At 41.1% G+C, this 17,197-nt stretch overlaps 1 protein-coding gene across 2 annotated transcripts in view; it reads left to right on the top strand.

Annotated features, from left to right (window-relative positions):
* AMMECR1 (AMMECR nuclear protein 1) overlaps window positions 1–16,176 on the top strand; it is a 111,619-nt gene extending 95,443 nt beyond the window's left edge. For both annotated transcript variants that reach the window (XM_047844442.1, XM_047844441.1), the window contains 3 exons: window positions 8,152–8,242; window positions 9,709–9,805; window positions 11,738–16,176. In XM_047844442.1, the coding sequence (XP_047700398.1) occupies window positions 8,152–8,242; window positions 9,709–9,805; window positions 11,738–11,852 (303 nt within the window). In that variant the 3' untranslated portion in view covers window positions 11,853–16,176. The remainder of the gene's footprint in view (window positions 1–8,151; window positions 8,243–9,708; window positions 9,806–11,737) is intronic.
* The last annotated feature ends 1,021 nt before the right edge of the window (window positions 16,177–17,197 follow it).

Below are 17,197 nucleotides of genomic sequence, written 5' to 3'. Positions count from 1 at the left end.
TTTTCCTGCTTCTTCCCCCAAAGCCACAGACCCTTCCAGCCTTTTCCCTCCTAATAGTTGCATTATAGTCTTCTCCTCCCTGGATCTCTGTTTCCTCACCAGGATGCTAGAAAAGTTGGACTAAATAATACCTAAGGTCTCTCCGGAGGCTGACCTCCGTTTGATGCTGTGACCACCCCCCTTTTCAAAATGGCTTCTGTTTGATTTTACTACCAGAGAATGAATCACCACTAACCCTTTAGAAGTCATAACAGAGCCCTACCTTTTAAAATGGGAGGGTGGCAACAAAGGTGAACAACAGTCCAGTTTTTCAAGCTGTACATTCTAGATTTCCTTTCCACCAAAGATTTCTCTTTCAGAAGAATACTATTCTAAACAGCTAGTGCTACATTTTATTACTGCATCATCCCCTGTTTTAAGTCAACATTACATTTATAAATCTAAATGAGGTAAATATATTAGGGAGTGACTGTTCGCTTGACAAAGATATTTTGCTTTGCAGAAGGACTCACTATAGAGTTTCTTTAAGGCCTTCCTGGTGACTTCAAGATTAATCCATTTACATAAATTCAACACATATGTAACCTTTTAGGAACAAATCTCTTTTGTAGCCTGAGTAAAACTGTATCGAGTCCCATACTCCATGTACAGTTCTAACCTGTATAAGATTTTTCTGTCTCTTATCAGGCAAACAACATTATTTCATATTAAGTCTTTGCCAAGAGGTGTTTTTCTTCCACAGACTTTGAAAAGCACACTGATTCACATGTCTGGATTTTAAGAAAATTTCTTGACTTGAGTTCTCTTTGCCTGTAAATTCACTCCCTTCCTCATCCCCTTAAAAATGGTAGGAATGCATTTTTCTAACTTTTGATGAAAAGCAGGCTTTTTATTTAAAGGTCACCTGTGTTGCCTGAACTTTCCTTGGAAAGCTTCAGGATGTTCAATTTTTAAGGAATGCTCATTATAATTAATCATTACAGAGAATTGTTTTTTTTCCTTACTTGTACACTGAGCTGTCACTGCATGTCTGCAAAACCTTAAGAACAGTTTCTTTCATTGCACATGATCTATAAACATGTTTGGCTTCACAGCTTTTCAAAGCACCTCCTCATTAGCCATGCTTTATTTAAAATCTTAGCTAATTCTTTAAAAGTTCATGGGGGTGATTATTAGCTAGCTCAGGTATTTTAGAGCTGTGTGTCTGTTATTAGTTAAAATAAATGTTATCAGATTTTTCAGTGGCTTTTGTGAAATAAATTGGCAGGCTTGCATTCCTGATAGACAAGATGTCCGAGGCTCCTACAGGAATCAAAATTGGCACTAATTGGTCCTTTGGTAAGCTCTGCAAAAGCCAAGAATCAGTCCATGGAGACTGAACTAATTTCTAAATCTACAGGTGACTAATTTGCAGGGATTTTAGAAACGAGCAGTACATATGCATTTTGGTCAAGGAGACCTTTGTGGTTGCTTTCACAAAATAACAGTAAAAAAAAATAACTTCAGGTGAGGTTGACGACAAAACAGAGTTTTCAGGGTAGAATATATTAAAAGGTTACTTGTGCCCGAATGATAGCTTTGCAATCGGTTATCCTTTTTGACCAACTTTTCTAGTATTTCTTCCATTTCTAAAAGCATCTCACTTAAAGGAGATTTGAAAACAAGGGCAGCTATAGACATGGGTCAACTGATGGATTAAAAACGGTCTAACAGGCTAGTATACATATCCAATGGAATATCACTCAGCAATCAAAAAGAATGAAATCTTGCCATTTGCAAGTACGTGGATGGAACTAGAGGGTATTATGCTAAGCGAAATTATTCAGTCTGAGAAAGACAAATATCATATGATTTCACTCATATGAGGACTTTAAGACACAGAACAGAAGAACATATGGGAAGGGAAGCAAAAATAATATAAAAACAGGGAGGGGGACAAAACATAAGAGACAAATAGAGGGTTGCTGGAGGGGTTGTGGGAGGGGGGATGGGCTAAATGGGTAAGGGGCACTAAAGAATCTACTCCTGAAATCATTGTTGTACCATATGCTAACTAACTTGGATGTAAATTAAAAAATATAAAAAATAAAATAAAAAACGGCCTAACAGGTTAGTCCATGATGTTGTCTTAGTTGGTTCAGAACATTATTTTTCTTTCTTTCTTTTTTAAAATTCTTTTGATGTTTATTTCTGAGAGAGACACAGAGAGAGAGAGAGAGAGAGAGAGAGAGAGAGAGGGAGCAGGGGAGGGGCAGAGAGAGAGGGAGACACAGAATCTGAAGCAGGCTCCTGGCTCCCAGGTGTCAGCACAGAGCCCAATGCGGGGCTCGAACTCACAAACCGTGAGATCATGACCTGAGCTGAAGTCGGATGCTTAACTGACTGAGCCACCCAGGCACCCCAGGACATTATTTTTCAAGTCACTAAGGCAAGAGTTGTTCCTAGGTGGTCCTAGGATTGCAGAACATCTTTATTTTCTCTTTTGTACCTTTCTAAAGAGATTTCCCCCCCTCCCCGGTAATATGTGTGTACTCTTTTTATAAACAGGAAAAACAAATCCATGTTTATGATTGTTGAGGTTTACAGAAGTAAAACTGAGTTAAAAAAAATGATTTGCAACAATGCTATTTTTAAGATGTATGATATGGCCAGACTCTGAAGTGTTAATTGCTAACAATTTTTAAGCGTTCATTATTAATCAGATGGGCACCTTCCAAATTTCAGACGTACTTCTGAAATTGGTGGGTGGATTGAAGTAGTGCAGATTCACAACTCTGAGGATTTGATGCGCAGATCTGGATAATATGTCATCTACTTTTTTTGTTGTTTTTAGGATCAGGATTGAGGAAAGTGATTCATTAGGATTTGTACAAATCATCATCAGCCTTTATGATTAAAATCTTAATTTTTCCTGCCCCAGTGAGAATTATTCAAGATGATACACATAAAGTAGGACCAAGAATAATGGAATATTTTCCTTTTTTACGGTGAATTTGTTTTCACTGGGAGAAGGAAGAGTCACTGTCTTCAGAAGGCTGAGCTGGAGGCGTCCAGAAGCCTCTGTAGGGCTATGAGGGAAAGAGTGGAATGTGTGGCATTGTGGTTTGGGGGCTTTTAGGAGAAATACCGCATATGGCTTTTTTCTCCCAAGAATATAAGAAACTCGAGACTCTGGGTCAGACCCATGGGTTGTCCAATGCAGTGCTTGTTTCTGTCCGTGGTACCATGGGCTGTTTTGTGAAAGAGCATGTGTGTCTCCTATGATGCCAGCCTCTAAAGGTTAGAGGGTGTGCCAAATATCCTGAGCTTCTCTCATTAGGAACAGAGTCCTTTTATTCAGTTCAATGGAACTGGCATATTGAGCCTGGCAGGTCAGTCTTATGTGAATGACCAGTGACTGGCTGTTTTGTTAATTGCAAAGCATATTTTGCCAAATGATATCAGGAACAAAGATATGGTCAAAGCACTTTCAATTCCTTGACTTCCTGAATATCTATCTATCTATGCACACACACATACATGCGCGCACACACACACACACACACACACATATACCCACATGTTATGTATATATGTATATATACATATATACATACCCACATATACATATATATTTTTAAATATATACACATAAATATATATATATATATATATATATATATATTTTTTTTTTTTTTAATTCAAGTGAATGCACTGAAAATCAGTGGACTAAGTTAGGGCCATAGCGTTACAAGGAAACCCAACATTTGGTCACTAAGACCCAACATTTGGGGCTAACTGTGGCATTTGCTAAGGCAGGATGAACCTGAGGAGGTGATTGGTTTTATTGGCCAGGATGTGTTCAGGGGCAGATTTCGCTTTGAGGGTCAGGACTGTGGAGGTAATTGTGGATCCAAATGATCCCCGGCTTGCATGGAGCCTACCTGATTTAGCCAGAGCACGTTTTATGCTCACTGATGCTTTTAGCCAGATGACTCCTTCTTATGGTTTAGCATATCCAGATTGTTGGCTTGCTGATCAGCCTCGCGAGTACAAGTGAGGCCCTTTGGTAGTGCTGCTGGTGGATTACACTTGCCTTACAGACAGACTAAAGTGTATCGAACTTTGTGCAGTTGTGAGGAGCAAAATATGGACATGTGTCATAATGGGGTAGGAGGGGGCACTTTTTAAATGCTCCTGTGTTGAGAGTCGCTGCATTAGAGGATAATAGTTTTAAATGAAGCCACATTTCTAACAAGGGACCAGATAACAAGGATAAATGAAAGCTGCAGACAGTCTAGAAGCTTCATTTTAGCCATTATTTATAATCTCTTCTCCTATGAAACCTTTTGCTACATAGCAAAATTGATTAATTTGCATGTATCTCTCTCTCTGGGCCCACATGCTCTCTGACAGAGGAGTGAACAAATAGCGGCATGGACAAGGGAGGAAGGAGGACGGGGCCAGGTGAATAATCAGCTCTAGACTAATCAAGATACATTTTAGGGTCTCAACATTAATCTTGATATTTAATCTTTCTGGGCGATGTTAAAAACGAAAGATTGTATAATGGCATTAATAAAAGTCACTTGCTATGGAACGGTTCCGAACAAATAGGACTTTCTTTTTAGCATGCAATAGGAGTCTGTTGAACTGGCCTTAATGTTCCTCTCGGCACACACAGATATGTCTCTGTTTAATTCCATATCCTCTTATCTATAAGTCCTACATTTCATTTACTACCATTCGAATTGATTTATAGCTTTGCTTAGCAAAAGTACAGTCTTGATTAAAAGGACATTATCACAGCTGATGGACCTTGAAAGCATTTTTTTTTCTCAAACCTTCTAATAACATTTGACTCCCATAAGGCTCGATTTGCAAGTCCCCAGTTTTTGTGCACCTGGCTGTACTTCGGGCAGTGGCAGTTGGGTGTATGTTAGGGGTACTAGGGGTGACATAAGGTTTCCCCGGTGCTACCTCCTTATTCATCCCTGAAACGGAAGGTTAACTACAACGCTGAGGTAGAGTTTTAGTTTGGTGTAGGGAATCTCAGTACCCTGGTGAGCTGATCTCTTCTCTAGCTGATCATTGCCACTATAGCCTTTGTCTCTGGGGATGCAGCTAGGCTGAAGGATTCTCCAGTCTAACAGAGGATTCGATTATCATACGAATATCATGTTTGATTATTACGATATGAGGGTTGCATTTTGGAGTCGTAGCTGGTGACACATTCCTCCCTCAAAACAATATGGGATTAGTTTTCACGCTCATTGCAGTCGAAAGGAATTAATTTGCAAAGCCACTGATTTCCACGGGTTGGCCACATTCGGTCATTCTCCACAGCAGGCCATGTTCCACTCCCCGGTTTTGATTGCGCAGTATGACTCTTTGGTGGCGTCTGTGGTTCTGGGAGTAAAGGAAAATGCTGTTGCTCAACAGGTGACAAAAAGCTATTATGCTTTGATTCTGGTCAGAACATTATTGCCATTCTCCTGGATTCCAACGGTTGAAGAAATGAGTCACTGTGGTTTTGGATTTCTGTCACTCTGGAGTATTTTTTTTTTTACCTATGAAATAAGTTACTTCTCACAAAAGGTTCACTTTAAAATCACCATACTTACATTTCAATTTACAGATACTTTCAACTGTTCAGAATCCTAGGAACATAGAAAAGAACTAAAAATTGTAAATGTGGTACTAATTCTAAATGGGAGAAGTTTGATTATTTTTTTGGTCACATTAAGTTCAATGGTGGGCCCTTCTGAAAATACAGAAGTAAACGAGTCGTTTTTATCTTGGTCAGCATGTCTTTCCAATTCAGTCTTAACCTCTGTCACCTCTTTCTTTCTACTTACATAGTCATATATATATATATATATATATATATATATATATGTATATATGTAAATATATATCTGTAAATGTATCTACACACATACATATATAAGCTTTAGTGAGATACCGTTCATACACCATGCAGCTGGTCGTAATCACCTTTAATTGTTAAATTACTAGGCTTAAAACTCTCTGAAATTTTTGTTAAAAAACACAATGCACTCCTGTGAAGAAAGGATTTAAGTGTCTAAATCACCTCCAATTTGCCTAAATCACTTTTTTTTTCAATACCCAGCCACAATCTGTCAGAGCTAAACCGATTATTAGAGGCTTTCTAGTTAACCTAGAATAAAAATCACCTGCAGAGTTGTTCTTTTTCCAAACTATACTTGCTGAAGCATGAAACCTTCTGAGATTCTGATAAACTTCACGGCTCCCATTCCCCCCGCCCCATACCAGTTAAATACCCCTGATTTTGTGTAACACTCTCATCTCACAAATAGCGAAACCTTCTTCTTCCTCTCACAGTTTTGGTTAGACACCTTAATAAACACCAAAATTCTTTCCCATTTTAACATGACAGATTTTTGATAAATTGAGTCAAAGATTCACTGCAGTGAAGGACGGGAGCACAAACTATTTCTGCTGTATATTTTTAAAAACAAGTTACGACGGAGCTGATCTTGTTGAAGGAAAGAGACTTCAAAGTCACAGATCAGAAAGTCCGTATACAGAAACTGTTGCAAATTTGTCATTGTGTCAGTACCGTGTCAGACACTGGGGAGATTAGTAGATGTCCTTTATCCTGGAAATGCCTGATAGCTAAGCCTCATATTTCTTCTCAGCTGTCCACAGTCATTTCCCACAGGTTATGGGAGGCCTTATTGTGTTAGTTTCTAAACAGCTGCCCTGAGTGCATTTTCAGCAGAAGGAGATTCATAAGAACACTGATATTAAATAGAAGAAATCGCCACACAGATAGCCTTTCATAAAACAAACTTCTCAGAAGATCTGGCAGATTGTAATATATGGATGTGTAAAGAGGCCCCGGGGAAAGGACAAAATGGATTTTTTCAGAGGACTTCTGCTTCCCTGAGAAACTGGGAAACTTCAGGCTAAGGGCAGAACAAGCAAAAGAGGTTTTCGGGGACTCCTGCTCTTCTTCTAGACCTCAACATGCATATAGATGGAAAGAGTCCAGGTCTATGACTTCACTCACCTGCTCTGAAAAGAATCCTCTTTACTGGATAAAAATGTTTTCCTGGTCTTACATCCTCCCTCCAGTCCTTCGGGTGACCTTACACTCCCCTGGGGGACCGTTGATCTAAAGTGACTGTAGGTTTGGGAGAATGGACTGGAGTTGTTATACTTTTGAAATTTCATTTTTACTATCAGCATTTACAAAGAAGAAACGCCCGTGATCCTCAGTTCTGTATACCAGTCTGCAGGATATGAGGGGGAAAGACAGATTCCTTCTGACGAGATGCTAATCAAAGTATATTACTTTCTTAAAACATTAGCCAGAAATTGCCCACACTCAGAGAACCCCCTCTTCTTAAGGCATCGCCAAAAGTCTGCATGCTTCACATAGAGTTAGTTATAGTGGTCTCTGTATTAATAGATAAGAAACTGCAAAAATGCCCTGCCCCAAAGCGATTTGAAATCCCTATCACTCATAAATTTAGCAGTAGCGTGTAAGGGTAATGATGTAGACAGACAGTGAGGGTTTGCCACAGGCCCACCGTAAGCCATGACATATATCTTAGAGATATCATATGGAATGGGGTGATGATGTCGGATCTGGTGGTGGTTGGCTTTTTTCACTCTTACCTGGGTTTGCTCATCTACATACAACTCAAGGTTTTAAAAAGACTCAACAGTTTGGGAAGGGAGTCAGCAACCCCACGAGTTTCAGAACTGAATCTGAAGTGGCAACTGTACCTGAAAAGAGGATGTGTATCTGCTGTCTCTTGGGAGTCAGCTTCCTTGGTCTAGTTCCTTACTGTCATGAGCCACAGTTTGGGAGCAGGGGCAGGATTCTTGCCATCTGCTGTCTCATTCTACATACAAGCCCCAGAATGGGTGTTCCGGTTCCAAACAGAGTAGCATAGCCCAACACATGTTGGGCACACGTAAATTAATGTTTTCTGTCTCTGTGGCCATCATAACGGCCCTCACACCCAAAGTCAGGGCTGCTTTGGAAAGAGAAAAATGATAGGCCCTTTTAAAAACAAGGGGAAAGGAAGATTGCATTCTCTTGAGAGTTAAATTATAACTTTTTCTTTCTGTTTCTATGAAGAAGACTGTACTAATAAAACTGCCAATTTCTTTCAGGTGGGTGTACATGGCATTAGAATAGAATTCATCAATGAAAAAGGATCAAAACGCACCGCCACCTACCTACCGGAGGTTGCAAAGGAGCAAGGTCATTGTTGTACTTTATTTCGTATGATCTGGTGAAGAATTTGAACACATATACAAATTGCAATGCGATATCTGACCTTGCAGTTATGTCTGATAATTGATCAGTGTCAAATCATAAGAAGTGATTCTTCCATCACTGCCACTGCAATGTCTGTATGAAATTGGTGAATTCCTCACACAGGAGTCGAGTCCCTGCACTAAAGTTTGATAGCAAAAACACACAACAGTGTACTTTCACAAAAGCAAAGATTTGTAAACTTTGGATTTTATTCTTAGGCGATGGCTTGCTACGAATTTGAAGTGCCATATTCCCATATTCCATTGTGCTGTATAGCCTTTTGGCACAAACAAGCCTTTTGTTTGACAGTCAGCCAGCCAGCCACTCAGTTCATTGTCAGTATCAAATGTTTCATTCTTAGGTGGTTGCCTGTTACTCATTTGCTATTAGCATTGTAGGTTTCCCATTAAGATCTGGAACACTGAGATTAAATGAAGTATTAGTGTCTGATATGCCTGCTCTGCGCTTCCTAATCAAAAGTTTTTTTTGTTTTTGCAGATGTAGCACAAACCTTTATGAACCACCACTGTAACACAAAATAAGTCTTCACTCTGTAGTATCTGGTCCTTTCTAGCCACTACTGAATTCCAATCTCATGTTAGTTGGAATGAATATTTCTTTATCTTATGGAGCTTATTTTTCTCATCAGAAAGCATCTGTCATTTGGTTTTCTCACGTTTGTTTCATATAAATGTGAGATACATCACAGTAAAGTCTAATATCATTAGATTTCCCCCCCCCCTTTGCCCCCCCATCCCCCAGACAGGAGAGTTAGATTTGAAGACAGCTATCTGAAGATTTATTTGGGTTGCTGTCGAAAATGTCTTAATCCTGTAGTTCTGTTGGCTTCGTAAAGCTTACAGAAGAGAGAGGGCCTCGGATATTAGTATACCATCCCATGTCAGAACCAATAAAAATGCCTCTGAATACTTCACACAAATAACACTTGACTGACCACAGAAGATACCATTAAGAACAATAATTACCATGAGTTAGTGTGGGAGTCTGAATTACTGCTGACTTGGCAGAATGACATTTAGGCCTTTCCCTCCCTTTTAGAGGTGTCACTGTTAGAGGGGAGTACGGTGTCCGTGGTTTGCTACCTAGACATGACTGAGCAGTTACGGCCAGCCTCTTAGATTTCTGGTCTTTGTGGTTGAGATTAAAAACAAACAAACAAACTAATGTTGTTGGCCATCATGGGTGGCTAGAATTTAAGGTGTGTGATGGTAGATGTGCTTCCGTACAGGAGGAGACCGTAGCCCTTCTGTGTGATTGTTTTTAGGACCAAAGGACATGATGGCATTTGGTGACACTGATAGCTGCCGTCTACAAAATCGTTTTGTATTTAACCGAAAGTCCTTGTTGCATGTGTTTGACTGGTATTTTATCTGGTCTGCTCTCCACAGGATGGGACCATATTCAGACCATAGACTCCTTGCTGAGGAAAGGAGGCTACAAAGCTCCGATTACTAATGAATTCAGGAAAACCATAAAACTGACCAGGTACAGAAGGCATTTTCTAGCACAAGGCTAACCAAGACATTTTGATGCGTATGTCTATAATCCTTTGATTTCTTTGGTCTCCCTTACTTCTCTTTTCTGAAACAGAATGGAAATGAATGGCAGGGCCGGACTGAGGGTGGATACAGTGAACTCTGGTGGGCAGTAGGGCCTGTATGATGTACGAACCCATCCTTCCCATCTCTAGCTCTCTGCGATTACTCTGGCTTTACATGAGCAAGCCCTCTGAGCCTTTTTCAACTACATTATAGATGAAAGTCACCTGAATTAGCGATTGGCTAGCTTTTGAATGGCTTAGCAGAAGCCCCGGATTCTGCTAAGCAGTCCTCAAATTTGAATTTAACCTTAGGATGTGGGCAGCGATAGAAGTCTACCGTGAAAGCTTACTAGAAATCACAGTTGAGCTAGACTTACAAATGCCAAATACATTTCTACGTGGGATTATAGGGATACTTTTTTTTTTTTAAATACCCAACATTTTAGGAAAATGGATTGCTGTTTCCATTTGTTTCAATTCTGTAAAACCACACTGAATGCCTGTAGTCTAAAAACGGACTTTTCTCAGCTCTGAGGAGTTACAGATTTGAAAATGCCTTCCTCTCTGCCTTCCCCGGGTTCAGCCTAGGAGAATAGAAGGGCATGCACAAGAATAATTATTAATATAAGGCAGAATGTGATGGGTGGTATGAGATCATACAGTAGGGAAGGAGGAATATTCCAGGAGGGATATAGTTTTGAGGCTGGGCTTGAAGAATGGGTAGACTCTTTGAGGGACAAGGGGAGGGATTAATTTAGTGAGTCGAGGCAAGTTCTGAGGAATGTTCAACAGTAAGATGCGGCTGGTCTTTCAAATAGATCTGTAAGGAGGTGGTCATTAGAGCAAAACACGGCCGAGAAGGTGGGTTGGGTCATGTGACGGAGGGTCTTGAGTTCCAGATGAAGAAATTGAGACCTGATTCTACAGGCAGTTAGTAGCCATTGAAGGGTTTTAAGCACGTGGATTTGCGAAGGTGTAAGACTGGAATAGGCAACAGGAAAATTAGGAGGCGTTACTGCTACCCAAGAAGCTGTGGGAGCAATCCAAAGGAGGTGAAATGGGAGCGTTACTAAGAGCTGTGGCGGGAGGATGAGAAGAAAGGAGGAAACAGGTGAGAAAACACCGTGCAAGAAATGACAGGACTTAGTAACTATCATTCAGAAGTAAGGAACAGGAACAAGTCAAGGCTTTATGTAGAAAAGAAGGACCGAGGCAATCCCTTTGACCCAGGGAGGGGCCACAGGAGGAGAGCCCCGTTTTGGCACTGATTCTGGAGTTAAAGCGCCTCCTGGGGTGTCTGTGTAGAAACGTCCGGTATGTCACCGAAAATGTACACGTGCAGAAGTCATGGCCAGCGATGGTGACTTGGGATCATCTGTCAAGAGGTCATGGTTGAAGTTGTAAAGGTAGGGCTCACGGAGGGGGCACAGAGCATGGGGTCAAAAGAGCCGAAGGCAGAAACACAGCAAAGTCCGACAAGGCAGGAAGGAGCAGGAGGAATAGAGAGATAAGGAGCAGTCTGCAAGACAGGGGGCTGGGGCGGTGGAGAACCAGGGAAGTGCGTTATTGTAGAACCTGTGACATGGGAGAGCTTCAGAAAGGGAGCGGTGGGTGGTATCATACTGGAGAGGTCAAGCAGGAGCAGTTCAAACAAGGAGGGGCAGAATAGAAAAGAGCGCTGGACTCAGACTTTGGATTCCTGGGTTCTGACCTCAGCCTTGCTACTTAGTTGTCTGACATTGGGCGAGTCACTTGCTTGTCTCTGGACCTCTGTTTTTCCTGTTGTGTAAGGTTATCTCTGAGGTCCATCCTAGCTCTGAGTTCAGTATGTCATCTGTTTCTTGATGTTAACTTTGTCTCTTCCCTGACTTTTTCAGGTACCGTAGTGAAAAGATGACCCTGAGCTATGCTGAATACCTTGCTCACCGCCAGCATCATCATTTCCAAAATGGCATTGGGCATCCCCTTCCGCCATACAACCATTATTCCTGACACTGAGCCGCACAACCAGTCACTGGGCCTCTCTGCAGACCTCTTCCCAGGAGACCCTACCCCTTCTTGGTCTAGCTATCTCTTTTACTGTACCATTTTATGATGATAGTTTCCGTTGCCATGATGAAGCTTGGACATCGTCTGTTAAGATCATCATGGTAACGGGTAGGAAAATGGCATTTGTTAAGAAGATTCTGTTTTATTATTTTAGGTCATTGATTTTTTTTTTTTTTTGCAGCATATATAACTTCTGGGGTTTTCTTTCCTCGCAATATTGCGTAGGATTTTGCTTTGCTCTCTCAATCAGGTTTCTTTCTGTCCTTCTTACCTTCCTCCCTGTCGTCTCTCCTTCCTCCCTTCTGTCTTCTCTTCCCTCCTTCTTTCAACTGTGGATGGAAGAAATTGTGCAGTTTTTAAGGATTTTATTTAGATTTTTCTTTAGTTTTCTTCAGTGAGATAGATAATTTTTGATAGCTGAGTTTGGGAGCAATTCATATCAAATTCAGGTATTTGTATAGGACTCTGGAATTTGCCTAAAATTCATTTTGCTATGAGAGCTTAGTGTGTGGATCTTCACTCCTTAGGTGTGTGTTTTTCCCATGGTTGAAATATATGAACTTTAGTTCTAGTATAGAACATTCAAAAGTCCATGATAGGGCTTGTCACAGAGAGTGAGAAACCATTTATGCCTATTTTGCTGGTTATCATAGAAGAGATGGCCTCATCACTTTATAAAATCAACTTGCAAACAAAACTACAACACTGTTTTAAGAAAGTGCAAGTGGCCTTTCAAATATGCTACAGAAATCATTTTGAAGAGCAACAAATATCAGGAAGAGAGCAGATACAGAATTTAGTGCCTTTGAGAAGAATTTACTTAAATGGAAAGGAGAGAAGTTGGGGCAGGGGGGAAGGCAATTTAGAGAAATATTCTTATAAAATTTTATTGTTTCTATATGTGAAACAGCAGATGAGACAAATTCCTTACTCTTAAGTATTTTTTTAAGGTGAAAAAAATTTATTTTGAGCAATTAACCAAAAAGAGACATTTGTCTATGATATATTAATTTAAATTCGTTAGCTTTAGGTTTCAAGAAGTCATGATTGGCCAGAGGCAATTCTAGCTACTATTTAAAGAAAATAGTAAAGAGAATCTAGTGAAACAAAAGTTCATATATTGCCATGATTTCAGATTATGTTTGTCCTGGGGACAATACTGGAGTCTTTCTGCACTACATACTTCTGATAGAAACACCTTGACTGTGTTGGTAAGATATTATGTCACACCTATAAAAATGGCATTTAGAGATGATATAGTCCTCAGAGCCCAGCCCGTTGGCCAGGCTGGTCTTCTTCCCCTGCTGCATTCAAAGAGAACTTCCTACCATCAGTAGGAAGTCCGTGTGGACATCCCCAGGAAAAATGACAGATGATTCTGGAGAAAGATTACCTTCACTTTACTATAATAACTGCGTGTGTGTGTGTGTGTGCGTGCCCACGCATGTGTGTGGGTGGGTGTGTAATTTTTTTCAAACAGGAAACTATGTCAAATGAGGAATAGAAGTATGGTGCAGAATATATAGTCCAAAACTACAAGATGTCACTGGATATCAAAATGTCAGAGCTTAGGTGACAAGCGACAGACTGCTAGTTCAGAAATCAAAAACCCTTTTCTAGCTTGCAAGGGAACTGCCTGAATCCCTTCTGCTTGCCGCTGTGGCAAAGCACACCGCTTTAGTTTTTGATGAGCATTCTTAGAAGTTGGTTGGTATTCCTTCATCCACAGCCCCCATTATTGAAATAACCATTTTCAGTTGTGATGCCTTAACTAAGAAGCCAATTGTTAGCCTGAAATGCAATCTCGGTAGCCGGTTTCACTGAGCATCGAGATTAGTCAGAGAAAGCTAGCTGTTGGTCTTTTGAAAGGGATTTTGAATCCTTTCATTTCTACTTGGGAGCATTTTGGAGCAGATTAGTCTTTCAGTGTAAAACCAAGTGGCAACCTAATAGAGACTTATTTCTTGCCCTTATAGGGAAACTGAGCACAAGCTGAATGCTATTGTCTGCTGCAAAAAAAAAAAGGGGGGGGGGGGGTAAATAAAACAAGCAAACTGAAAAGACAAAATAGACCAATATTGACCCATCCTATCCATCATCTCATCAATTCAGCAGGCTCCTCGTCCTGGGTGAGCTCATGGTTAGAAGTTGTTGTGTTGTTTTTTTTTTTAAGAAAAGATCTATGACATACATATGTGTGTGTGTATATACATATACTTACACATACATACACACATATGTGTGTTTATATATTTAACGGTGCTAATCAATCTTGAGCAGGTCACGTGACTGGTCATGCGGACTCTAAAATCATATCAGATTTTTTAAAATTCTTGATATATGCAGATGTTATACAGATTTTTCTTAAACCAGTGTAATAATGTTATACTGAAGAAATAACCATCCTGCAGGCTTCAGAGGACGAGGTCAGCAATATTTCCCACCATGGCTTGGGGGAAAAGGATAGTTTTGTCTCCTTTTGTTTTCAAATTAATGCACAGTGCATTTTTGTCTCTAGCTGTTGACTAAAAAGATTTTGTAGCTTTGTAAAGGGTGTTATACAAACTGTAATGGTGTGCTTCAAACAAACGCTAGACCCTTTCACCTCTGTCGTATACTACAAAGCTGTCAAATATGTGGTTTGAATTCACTTCGAACATGTTGAAATATGTAGCATGTGTCTTTAACTCAGACGAAGATTCTGATTGCACACGTTGTTTTAGCCAGTTGTGGTTTATTTGTTCAGAAACACAAATGTGAATTGCACTCTTATCACCAGAATATTGTATAAGTCAGCGATCTTTAAACAGCTCGGAAGTAATACTTGAACTTCATTTGAGTAGCACAAAGTTTACACTGCCCCCCCTTTTAAATGTTAATTAGTTCCATTTCTGTTTTTTGTTTTTAAATGCAACTGGGTATTTTTCCTCTTGGAAAACAGTAACGCGTTTTACTTTTTGGTATGTAGCAAAAGGCTTCCGTTTCTGGAAGGTTTTCTTGTTCTTAAACAAGGTTAGCCAGGTACCAGATTCTAAAAGAACAATTGTGCCCCCTCCCCCCCATTAAGTGGCCTTCTGACTGCACGAGAATGTGCTACTACCCGCTTCAGTCTCCCATGCCGCAAGAGGTCGGTGTATTTGATGGAGGAAGTGCAAGGCTCGCTCTTCCCCCCCCACCAACCCCCCCCCCACCCCGCCAACCCCCTGTAAAGCAGTTGTAAGATTTTCAGCGCAGCACACACAGTCCCACCGCCCAGCACACCGGAAGTTTGTATACTGGCCTCTTTTCATGTCTTCAAATGTGCAGGAAATTTGAAACTGTCATCTGGAATAGGGCTCCGTCTCTTAACGTGTGTTAGATCAAACCAAAGAAGCCCCCAGCCATGCCCAAATGCTGCTCTAAAAGCCTGCCTTCCAGTCCTTACAAAAACCTTGCAGGATTAAATGTGTTCACTTTTTTATTTTTGTACAGTTTCTAAGTGATTTTTGCTAGTGATGTTAAATGGAATTAAGTTTATTTGAGTGGTGCGAGCACCTCCTCCATTGAAATAAACTGGTGACTTTCCTTTTATTTTTTAAAAGCAGAAACCCATTGTGTGCCTCTCGATTTAAGGGTTTCCGATTACATTATTCTTAAGACCAGCATCGATCCTTTATATACAAAGATATGTTTTCCTTGTTTTTTATTACTGTTTCAGAAGAAAAGAAGCCTTTTATTTTGCTCTGGACCCAGTAACTGCGCTGGTACATAGACGCACTGAGAAAATAAACTTTTGTAACCACCTCTGACTGTTTTTGTATATCGAAGTCGATTACTTTTGAAATATTTGGATCTAGTTTCTAAGTTATTTTAGTGTTTTATATGTTCCCCGAAATTACTTTGAATCGGTCACCAGCATACTGAGTTCTTGGTGATACAGTGGTGAGACTCGTAACAAGCAAAAGCTACCTGGAGTAGCTCCTTTTCCTTCTTTCCTAGTCCCCTGGTTTTGGATTACCGTGAGACATCACAGATCACCTGACACCCCTCCAGGTATAAACTAGATCCTCGTGCCCTCCACATTTAATTGCTTAATAGTTTGAAGAAACTATTGGAAATGGGCATTTTATATGACATGTATAGCTTGAAAATATTAAAACTGAGCGAAAGGAAACTTGAGAAGGTTTACGTGGGTCTGTAAGGTATGGCTGTGGAAAGATATTGTAGTAGTTTTGACACTATTGTTACTATCTTTAAAATCATTTACCCAATAAAATGTTAAAACCGAGTTAGCGTCGGTCGTCTGTTTCTTTAACCTGCCTCATCATGAGGATCTTGGTCTCGTGGGGGCTTCTGACTAAAACGCAAACTGTGGAAGACTTTGAAATCATACACTTCGGCCCTGATGCCGATGTCTTTCCAAACTCGCGCTCGGGAAAGCTCAGCTGCCCGCAGCTGCTCCCTAGCTACCCCGTGATCCGCCTGGGCCATCCTTTTGCCCAGCCCTGAATCCGGGCTTGGCGACTGAGTCCAGCCTTTATAGGACAGTCCGCCCCGGCCGCGGGTCTGAGGCAAGCATCAGACTTGAGTTCCGGTGGTAGTGTAGATGTGCACAAAGCCGGCTCCAAATTCCTTCCAGATCACGGTGTTATCGATGGGTGTTTCCCCCTCGTGAGCTGGTAGGGAGCGACACCAGCGCTACCCAGCGGGAGGAACCATCTCACGGGGTGGAAAGTCTTTCCTTTCTTCTGCCGTCAAGGTTTGCCAGGTTCTCGGTATGGGACAGAATCTCAAAAATGCCCAAGATGTGGCTCCTCAGAGAGCGTCCACACTCCTATCCACACCAGGCCCTGCCACACGTTCAAACGTATTACCAGTTACTTTTCTGGTTCCAGAGTTGTATGAGCTCTCCTCCCACCCGGGGCTTGGGGAGAACGCCTTGAGCACAGGGCAACAGGCGCTGCTGGCTTTCCAGGGCCAGACGAGAGCCTGCGTCGAGAAAGAAAGCTCTTGAGGCACCTGAGTGGCTCAGTAGGTTGAGCATCCGACTTCGGCTCAAGTCATGATCTCCCAGTTCGTGAGTTCGAGCCCCGCATCTGGCTCACTGCTGTTCGGCACCGAGCCTGCTTCGGATCCTCTGTCTCCCTCTCTCTCTGCCCCTCCCCTGCCCACACTCTATCAAAAATAAACCTTAAAAAAAGAGAGAAAGAAAGCTCTTGGCGTGCCACCTCCATCAGCTGTTGCCTGATCTCTCTCCCTATGGAAAGGCTACCGAGGACATTGCTGAAATACCTCTGGCTTTTTCTAAA

The sequence above is a fragment of the Prionailurus viverrinus genome, chromosome X (assembly GCF_022837055.1).
Source record: "Prionailurus viverrinus isolate Anna chromosome X, UM_Priviv_1.0, whole genome shotgun sequence".
NCBI lineage: Eukaryota > Metazoa > Chordata > Mammalia > Carnivora > Felidae > Prionailurus > Prionailurus viverrinus.
The sequence above is the reverse complement of the archived record's forward strand: the minus strand, read 5'-3'. Positions and strand labels throughout refer to the sequence as shown.